Genomic DNA, 10,909 nt, shown 5'->3' on the forward strand with positions numbered 1-10,909 from the left:
CAGCCGAGAAACCGGGGAAAAGGGGCAAAAAGCCAGAGAAGAGGAAGAACCGGAAGTTAGGGCCCATGGAAGGAGGATGAGGGAGATGATTGAGAATGATGGGACCGACAGTTACTCTGCCGGAACAACTAAGTGGACGAGAAGCGAAGCGGAGGAAGAGGAGTACCGCCGGGAGAAGAAATCCAGGCAAGAGGAGGAGAGTGTAGACCAAAAGTTGCAAAAGATGAAAGAGCAGCTCTTGGCCGAGTTGGGAATGAAGGATCAGAATTAAACTCTCTTGCCCACCTCTTCACCCTTCTCGACGTGGGTGCAACAGGAGATCGTTCTTAAAAAATTTATGATGCCGCTTATGGCCGTATATGACGGAATCGGGAATCCCCGGGAGCACGTCCTGAACTACAAAACTTTCATGGAACTGCAGACTTTATCAAATGCTTTGATGTGCAAAGTGTTCCCAACGACGCTCTCGGGGCCAGCACGGACGTGGTTTAATAGTCTTGAGGCCGGAAGTATCAGAAGCTTTGGAGATCTGGCCATTCGCTTCATCAGCCGGTTCATCGCCGGAGTGCCGGAAGATAGGAAGACAAGCTATCTGGAGACAGTCAGGCAGAGAAGGGATGAATCGCTTAGGGAATACGTGGCCCGCTTCAATACGGAGGCCTTACAGATCCCTGAGCTGGATGAGGGCAGAGCAGTCAAAGCCATGCAGAAAGGGACGACCTCACCCGAATTCTTTGGCTCGTTGAGCAGGAAGCCTCCTAACTCGCTGGCCGAGCTAATGAAAAGAGCAGAGAAGTACATAAGGCAGGATGATGCCTTGGAAACAAGCAGATTTGCCAGGGGAGCGACAGATAAGGGGAAAGCCCCGGAGGAAGGAGGCCAGAGAGACACGAGAAGAAGCACGACAAGAAACCTGAACCCTACAGACAACCATGGGAGAGAAGGGACCAAAGACCCCTTCCTCCTCGGGTCTCAGAGAAGAATCCACTCCTTCCGTGGGTTCCAGAGAAGCCGACCCCGCTCAACGCCTTTAGAGCCGAAGTGCTCATGGCCGTCCAAGACAAGGAGTTCTTACAATGGCCTAGACCTATGAGGACTGAAGCAGATCAACGAAATCCTGACAAATACTGTCAGTATCACTGCACACACGGCCATGATACCAATAACTGCTTTTAGTTGATTGCTGAGATCGAGAGGCTGATAAAGAGAGGACACCTCAAGAACTTTGTGAAAAAACCAGAGGGACAGAGGCCTCAGCCTAACCTAGCAGCCCAAGCGCCGAGGAGAACGGGAGCCGGACCGATGAATGATGGGTCCAGTGGGACCATCAACATGATTGTTGGAGGCACAGGAGGTCGGATGAGCTGAAGGGGGAAAAAGAGGAACCGAGATGGGAAAAGTAGCAATGCCAAAGTCATGCAGGTCGTCGAACACTCTCAGGTGGCTATCATTTTCTCTCTGGAGGACGCTCAGGGAAAGAAGTCTGAAGGTGGGAGATCTGGCCCTGAGAAACCTAGAAGCTACAGGAAAAAGAGCGACAGTAGGCAAGTTGGCGCCGACCATATCGAATTGAAGATATGCAGGGAAACCCTGAGCCCCATGCCTGGAATATCCAGCACTTGAAAAGGTACTTCCCCTGAGGTATCATCAAATGTAAAAGACCTATTGTACTTTAAAGCATGATAATAAAACAGACGTTGATTATCGTCCCAATTCATTATTTGTCTCTACTCACATTGCTTTCATGAAAGAAACAAAGAAAAAAAAATGAAACAGGTATAAATACCCAAGACCTCGGGGAGGTAGAATACTGGGATCCCCAAGATCTCCCGGAGCAACAAGTCCAGGATCCCCAAGATCTCCTGGCATAACCGAACTGAGACATAGAGACCTCAGGGAGGTAGAAGACCGGGATCCCCAAGATCTCCCGGAACAACAAGTCCAGGATCCCCAAGATCTCCTGGCATAACCAAACTGAGACATAGAGACCTCATGGAGGTAGAAGACCGGGATCCTCAAGATCTCCCCGAGCAACAAGTCCAGGATCCCTAAGATCTCCTGGCATAACCGAACTGAGACATAGAGACCTCAGGGAAGTAGAAGACCGGAATCCCCAAGATCTCCCGGAGTAACAAGTCCAGGATCCCCAAGATCTCCTAGCATAACCGAACTGAGACATAGAGACCTCAAGGAGGTAGAAGTCCAGGATCCCCAAGATCTCCTGGCATAACCGAACTGAGACATAGAGAACTCAGGGAGGTAAAAGCCCAGGATCCCCAAGATCTCCTGGTATAACCGAACTGAGACATAGAGACCTCAGGGAGGTAGAAGCCCAGAATCCCCAAGATCTCCTGGCATAATCAAACTGAGACATAGAGACCTCAGGGAGGTAGAAGACCGGGATCCCCAAGATCTCCCGAAGCAACAAGTCCAGGATTCCCAATATCTCATGGCATAACCGAACTGAGACATAGGTCCTCAGGGAGGTAGAAGATCGGGATCCCCAAGATCTCCTGGCACAAAACGGCCGGTGAAGATCCTCAAGATCTCCCGGAGAAAAAACGGCCGGTGAGGTCCCCGAGATCTCCCGAAGCAAAGCTAGATCCCGACCTCCCAAAGGAGCTCAGGTCCTAAGAGAAAGGGACTCAGATCTCACACGACAACCAAAGGAGGCAAAGCGCCATGCCGATCTCAAGAATGTACCAAAGCAGATATAAAAAGTCTAAATCCGAACTCGGATTACAGGCTAGTGAGACACCGACTCCAAAGATTGATTGATGGCACTAAACCAGCTCGGCTAACCTAGAGGAAGATCTAAGCAACAAAGAACCCATCCGAGACATATCCGAGAACTGAATCATCAGAAGACAAAGATAACAAGAGGCCAAAAGTGCCGACTTGGAAGCACAAACTCGGACAACCAGGCAAGAGAGAACTGAGCTCAAAAAGCTCAAAGGCAAACTGAAGGCAACAAGCCTCCTATGATCCGAGAGGAAATTCAGTGGCATGAGCTAAAGGCCCGAGCCTCAATTCCTATCAGAACAGAACTAAAACAAAAGGCCAGCCTTGCTCATCACCTTAAAAGGTACATGATCTGACTTATTATTACTCTGCAAAGACTATGTGCCCGAGACCATAGTAATAAAGTAATAAGAGAAAAATGAGGATGTCCTTGCAGGAATCATAAAAACTCATAAGTTGAAAGTTCAGCCCATTATTAAAAACTGAGTTCACGGGTAAGGCTAGCCCAGCTCGGAAAGAACGTACAGATAAGAATACCTTAGTGAAATAGATAAATTCATAAGTCAAAAGTTCAGTCAATTGATAGAATTTTAGTTCTGATGGGCTTGAAGGCAAAAAGGAAAAAACAGTATAGTGGAAAAATTACGAAGCATATAGTTTAAGTATTTCATTCCTGACAAGACAGATTGTCTAACAGAATAAGTAGCCCAGTGAAGCTGAAAAAGCAAGTAAAATAAATGAAAATGAAATTTCATTAAAAGAAAAATACATTACAACCTATTCTAATTATCTACACGAGATGGAGGGAAAACTGTCCTTAAGGGACTTACACGCCTAGGGGCATTATCATCTACACTACCTGTATCTACATTTACATTATCTACATTGCTGTTCATGGGAGGCCCAGCGCCCTCCTGGTCAGACCCCCCATTGCCCACAAAAGGCACGATCTCCTGCCCTTGAGGCCCAGCATCTTCATCTTCTAGCTCGGGTTCTGCCCCAAAAGACCCGACTGAGGTGCGAGAGGCCCCCTTGGGCAAGGGCCTGTCGTCCTCCCTGTAAAGCACCTCCTTGCCATCAGAGTCTACCTCCACGGCTCGGAGTTTAGCTAACGGGGCGGAGGGAGTATATCTGGCTGTCCTTAAGCCCCGGTTGTATCCGAAGACAAACATGCGGAAGCTCTTATTCCATATGGCAGTTTTCATTTCATCAGAGCCTTGGAACTCCGCAAGTCGCTTCTCACAGGCCTCAGCTACCTTGGCTTTAAATTCAGAAGAACTCTTATAATCCTGAAGGCGAGCTTCACAGGCCTGCTCGATCTCTTTTTTCAGCTCGGGGGACTCCTTATACTCCATCAGGCGCCTCTCACACTCGAGTTGGATCCTGTCTTCAACGAGTCTAGCATCCTCGAGCAGGGCCGAGCATCTGTGCTCCAAAGTCTTGACCTCATGACGGAGCGCTTGATTGTGAAGTTCAGACTCCTCTGCCGCTGAGGCTAGATCTCTGATACGGTCAGAACTCTTACTCAACTCCTGCTCGAGAACCTCAACCCGAGCTAAGGCTCCCTCCATTTGAATTTTCACCTTGGCAAGATGAGCCTGAGCTCCATCGAAATCAGCCTTTAGGGCCTCGTATTGACGCTGGACCTCGTCTCTCTGGCGAACAGCCTCGTCCTTTTCACGAAGGGCCTCTACCATGGAGGACAGCTGCTTCAAGACTTCTTCACAGCAGACCTCAGTTGCAGCTGCCCTCTCGTCAGATTCTTTGAGAACCCTCCGGGTGTGAGACAACTCCGCTTCCAGGGACTTGGCATGCTCATGGGCCGCGGCTAGGTTGCTCCAGGCATCGCTAGTTGCCGACAAGTTCTCTTCGAGACGCGCCTCCCCAATACGACGGTCCACCGAGTCTCTGAGAGCATGATCCCGGGCATCCATCTCCATAAAAATGCCTATTGTCTGGCCAAAGAGAAGAACAAATATAATCAGAAAGAGAACATGGGTAGAAATCAATTAAAACAGAGAAGAAATGAGGGCGGAATACCATCAAGAGCAGCTCCCGGGCAGTGTCCCCAAGCCGATCTTTGGATTGAGCCCGGAAGGCCACCTGTTCTCGAGTAGAGCTGGCCAAAAGGCCAGAAAGAGCCAGCAGGCAAGGATCTGAAGCCTCCGCAACTCCACCAAACATCCGCTCTCGAATTATCTTCGCGACCACGCTCGGGGGTGATTGATGGGTGATTTCCTCTGCGTTAAGAATATCATTATCAGGGGCAGAGAGCAGCAGCACCATCGAGGTCTTCTTCTTCTCGAGCGGAGGCAGAGCTGGGGCAACATGTCCGGAGGCCTGAGGTCTCTTTGGAACTGGGACAGTAGCGTCGGAGAGAGAAGGACGCTTGCTCCCAGCCCCCTTAGCCATGACCTCCGAGTCAACCAACGACTTCCCCTGAGGGAGAACTTCATCCGCAGGCTCAGACTCAGCCCTCTCAATGACAGGAGGGCCCTCAGCAGCAACTTCTTGATCATCCTCGTCCACAAGGACGACCTCCACCTATCCTTTCGGAGCCCTCTCTTCAATAACGGAGACCTCCGGCCTCACCTCAAACCTCACTTCTGGAGCTTCCTCAGAAGGAAGGGCAGGATCCGACCTCGGCGGCCTAGTGTCCTCGGCCAGATCAGAAATGATCCTGGGAGCTTCTTCTGTCCCCTCGTTAGAGGCACGTCGAGGCGGGGCTGCTTGAGAGGATTGATGAGTCTAGCTCGATCTGTTGCGGCGGGAGAGTTGAGACGATTTACTACGTCGGGAGCTTGGCTTAGGAGCTTGTGAGGAGACCGGAGGGGGAGGAGGTCGGGTAACCGACTTGGAAGAAATAACCTCTGCCACCCTTTGAGTAGCCTCCCTCACGGATTGCCCAGCCAAGAGGGCATCCAGGGCAGCGTCCATGCTCTCCCGGGACAGTATGAGATTCTTGGGAGGCTTGATCTGATCCATCTTCACCTCAGAGGCTGCAAAATTAAAAATCAGAGCAAGTCAGAACAGTTTTCAGCAAAGATCACGAAAGCGAAAACTAAAGCAGGCAAATAGGATAGGATACCCGCGTCCTTAATATCCCGAAGATTGGACGCGAACAAGCATTTTTCGACGTCATACTTCTTCTTCACAGAAGTCAGTCGAAGAAATCCGACCTGGTCGATGAGGCTCAGCTGCGGCAGGTCGTTGCAACCCAGAGAGACATCCTCCCAGGGGAGATCGAGCTCCCAAGCCAACCCCGTCTGCTTCTTCAATTCTACCACCAGAAACCCCTCTACCCAGCCCTTGATGGAGTCCTTATAGCCCGTAAAAATAGATAACCCTCCGCGAGGGGCAAAGTAGTAAAATTTCTGGCTCGCTTTGACCAGCCTGAAGAAACTGACGAACAGGTGAATTGTGGGTGTAAACCCCCAGCTCAAACACACAGATTCAAAGCAAGACATAAAAAGAACGGAGTTAGGGGTTAGCATTCGAGAGGTGATCTCGAAATACCGGAGGACCGAAGAAAAGAGGAAAGACAAACCATACTCCATCTGCTTGATAAAGAAGACTAGACTGACGTCTCTTTGAGGGTCGATTAAGCCGGGAGGAGAAGGAACAGGGAGAACGATCCTCTCATTCTGGTAAGGGGCTCGGATGTGAAAAAGAGGGGTATCCAGATATTTCTTGGAGATGAAACTCCTAATGTTGGATGGAGTGATGCTAGACTCTAGGTTGACAACATCGGGGAGGCTAGAACTATCCATGGTAAAAGGAGAGGCGTACCTGAAAAACGATTGGGGCGGATGAGCAAAGGAAAGCAAAGAGAGCAGTAGAGCAGAGAAGAGCGAATGTTCTGAGGAAACTGACAGAAAATGAAATTTGAAACAATGAAGAGCCGAAAACTTGTTTGGAGCAGTTTTATCTTGGGGCGGCGCGGTCATTATTACTCTCGAGGTTTACCCCCTCATCAGTCGGACAATAACTGACGAGAAAGTAAAGGGGCAATTGATGACCGCTGGATTTCCTCACCCCGGTCTGGGGTCAGGCCCATGACAATAGCCCATTACTTAGAGGTCCCCTAGTCACTCACGCAAATTGGGTCCAGACCGCTCAGCCTCACGACTGGGCTTCATCTGAATTTCTCAACTAGGCCGGTCCAGCCCTCGCGGCCCATCGAGTAGATCCTCTCTGAGCTCAGTTTTAACCTTATCTTCCGGCCTGGCTCGGAACCAGGAAGGAGTTCAGCCCATTCGCCTTATGGGACCATCTGCATGCGCACCTGGAGAAAATCAGGGGCTATTACGTATGGGACAGAAATCTGATATTCTCGTACGATCGTATCAGTATGGTAGAGACAGGTGACCCAATGGAAGTCAAGCCGTTACACGTCACTGACAGACAATGGAAACAGATAAAAGGAAGAAACATTCTCTTCTCAAGGGACTTTTTTTGCTAGGTTTACAGAACCCTTGTAAACCCTATTTTACTGGATCTTAGATTATCAAACATAATATTATATTTTTATCATATTTTTACATTAATTTTATTTCTCTTATAAATATTTCAAATTTCAATATAATTTTATGTATAATGGTATATTAAATCTCATATTTATAAACACATTTGCTATTAAATTAAATTTTAAAATAAGTTAAATCTGATTAAATTTAATATTATAAATTAAAAATAAAATTTTTCTACTTTAAATAAAAAATGTAATATAAAAAATAAAATAAAATAAAATTTTAATTCTATTAATTTGGATTTAACCAAATTAATTTAATGCAATCAATCTAAAATTTAAATTTAGAAAATAACGTAAAATTCTTATATATAATAATTTAATGAGCAATCTAATTTTTTTATAATAAAATAATTAATTTAAGTTGAATTCGTTTGCTTCCACATGAAAAATGGAATATTAAACAAATATCGATTATACTAAGAGAAATTAAATATAGAATGTTGAAAAATTGAAAAGTTACTCCATCTGGTAGCATATACTTCACAATTATATAATTATATTTATCCTAAGTGTATATTATTTTTTATGGTATTACTTTATTTTTTAATATTTTTTTATAACAGATAAAAATATTAAAATTTAAATTTAAATGATGAGTGATACGTCTTTACTGCTGAATCAAATTAGACTGGACAAGTGAGATGAGCAAAATCACCGACCACCATTTATAAACAATACAAATCATATAACAATAATATTATAATATAAAATAACAAAAAATAATAATATGGAAAATAGAAAATTATAAAGAGAAAAAACCTTTTCTATTGCTTGTAATATAATTTAATGTTTTATTGACTTTTTTTAATTGAGAGAGTTTGCTGAACTATGGATCCTTCAGATTAATTTTAAATCGAAATTTAAGAGAATTTGGATTGAATTACGTCGTCTTGTTTTTTTTTTTCTAATTTTAATTCATATATAGTTTTGATTAATGTAAAATACTAAAAAAAAAAAAAAGAAGATTTGAATCCAACGATTTTAGTTGGATTCAAACAAAACCCATCTATAATAAATTAATTAAAATTAAATGAAATGAAATTTAAATATAAAATTATAAATCCAATCATGACGGTGAAACCCCAATCTTAAAGAGCAATCATAAGATACAAAGTTAACATAAAAAATGCAAAAGAAAGAGAAGAGAGGCATTCTCTTTTTGACTAAGTCTCAAAACTCCATAAAATCCCAATTATTCCTAAGCATCAGCAACGTAATCTTGAGCATAATTGCATGCGCGCGACTGTGAGCACGCAAATCCAAAGATATGGAGAGGGAGAGAAAGAAGCTGCCCTTCCTTTTTGTCTTTTTATATTATTTTCTTCAGAGTGGTTTGCCCACCTTGACATTCATTACCCATTATTCATTATTTTATTTAAAAAAAACAAACTTACAGGGTCATGAATAGGTTTTACTTACAGGGTCATGAATAGGTTTTATTTTTTCTTCTTCACCCAATGCTCATAGCTTGAATATAGCAGGAAACAATGGATCCCCACTAGCCCAGAAGCATGCAGTAAAATCATCTATTGATATGGTGGAATGTTAAAAGTAAAAGCAAGAATAACAATGATGTAATATTTGAAATTAATCAATTAAATATTTAAATTTAAATATACTACCTTCATTTCATGATAACGGTTATTTTAGAAATTTTTTAATCTTAAATTATTTATTATTTTAAAAATTTTAAGATAATATTAATTATTATTTTTCATATATCTCCTTACTATCTTTTAAGCCATTTAATATTAATATATGAAAAAATATTATTATTTAAAGGGAATTTTTCTAAAATTAAAATTATTAATTAGTTTTTTGATTTAAGTGTATAACCCTTAAACAACCATTATTGTGTGATATAAGTAGTAATATAACATGTGTTTGAACTTATAAAAATAGTAATAGTTAAACACAAATTAACCATTAATTACTCATAAAAAAAGAGAATATTCTTACCTATTGCTCCCCGTACTCTAAAGTTTGCAAATTACTCTACATAAAATATAAACTATTATCATCAAATTTTATAAATTTATAAAAATTTAGAGTACAATTAACAAAATTTAAAGTGTAATTAGTAATTTTTATAAAATTAAATATTTAATAAGTTATAATTTTAGTTCAATATTCAATAAATTGATTTCAACCACAAAGTAGAGATTGATCAACTAGAGGAAAGTAGATATCCAACTGAACAATGATCTTCAGGGGTAAAATGTAGTTTCAGAAACTACTTGACCTTTGTGCATGGAGAATTTGCTTAGTTTCTATTCCTTTTAACCTAATGACATCTTTATTTTCTGTTTTTGCTTATCCCAAAATATTAACCTCTTCATTTTTGTTGTTGATTCTCTCACTCTCTTCACATCTCACACACACACATTGGTCCACCATGCCTGCTGGCCATGTGATTATGCAAAGTGTGTCTTTGACTGATTTTATTATTCCTTTCTTCTTTCAATTTATTGTATTTATATATGCTCTTCTTTTCACACTCTGTCAATGTGAAATCCTCGGCTTTTTTAATCATATATATATATCCTTTTCCCATTTCTTTATATTAAGTCTTTGTTTCCGCTACTACACAAAAGGATAGAAGCATAATATGTGGAGAATCATTTTGGAGTCCATGTGGTGATCTTAATTAGGGTACAACACTTATTCAATCCACATAATCTCTTTTGACCTTAAAAATGGCAGCATTTATAGGTAATAAGTACATTTTACCTTGATTCAAAAAAAAAAAAAAACATTTTACCTATTGAGCTCCTTGATCTATGCAAGATTGAGCTTACACTATTAGTAGGGTATGACTCCAATTCCTTATAGTATAAGGATTCAAACACCATGAACTGATGGATTGAGATAGATTATTTGCTTATTTGAACAATAGTACGTAATTATGCAATTTTAGTAAGAAAAAAATTTAATTAAGCCCTCCACTTTTCTCCTCTGAGATTTTCTACCTCATTACCCATTAACCAAAATGCGTTTTATTTTAAATTCAATTATGCACGAATCTGACAAACATTTATATAAGCGTCTAATAAGTGTAAATCCATTTATCTAAAATAAAAAAAAAAGAGGTGAAAGAAATTAAACTAAAATGAGTAGATTTAATTAACTTTTTTGTTTTTTTTTTTTTTTGAAATTAAACAAAACACATAGAACCAAAGGGTTAATGAGTTCAAAAAATCAATCGAGAGACAGCAATGATAAAGTTAAGTACTTGTAAATTAACAAATTAAAAAATAAATAATAAACTGCGGAAAAATTTAATCAAAATGCTAATTGGGTGTGGGTAATGCTTCAAATATGTTTGAAAGAGTATAAAGTCTATAAAGCCAAGCCAATAGGAATTGATGGGGCAACTATTCTATCCAGAATAGGAGAAATTTTACGATGATTCGTTGTATTGTAACTACTTATCATGGTGATCCTAGGTAGGTACCATACAATAGCTATATTAAATCATCTCTCTTAAAGTAGAGTGTAAAACAATGATATCTAAGGGATAAATGAAGGTAAAATCGCTTGCTCTTACTTTTATCCTCTATTAACTCACATTTCCAAACAATAATATATAAATTTTATCGGTTTATCTGTAATTATCAATGCTTGAACTCCGACCTT

General features: G+C 41.4%; 1 protein-coding gene across 1 annotated transcript; it reads left to right on the forward strand.

The window, feature by feature from the left end:
* Positions 1-349: 349 nt before the first annotated feature.
* LOC110606147 lies at positions 350-1,093 on the forward strand. The gene has a single exon (XM_043953076.1). The coding sequence runs from the start codon at positions 350-352 to the stop codon at positions 1,091-1,093; it is 744 nt and encodes a 247-aa protein (XP_043809011.1).
* The last annotated feature ends 9,816 nt before the right edge of the window (positions 1,094-10,909 follow it).

This window comes from Manihot esculenta, chromosome 18 (assembly GCF_001659605.2).
Source record: "Manihot esculenta cultivar AM560-2 chromosome 18, M.esculenta_v8, whole genome shotgun sequence".
NCBI lineage: Eukaryota > Viridiplantae > Streptophyta > Magnoliopsida > Malpighiales > Euphorbiaceae > Manihot > Manihot esculenta.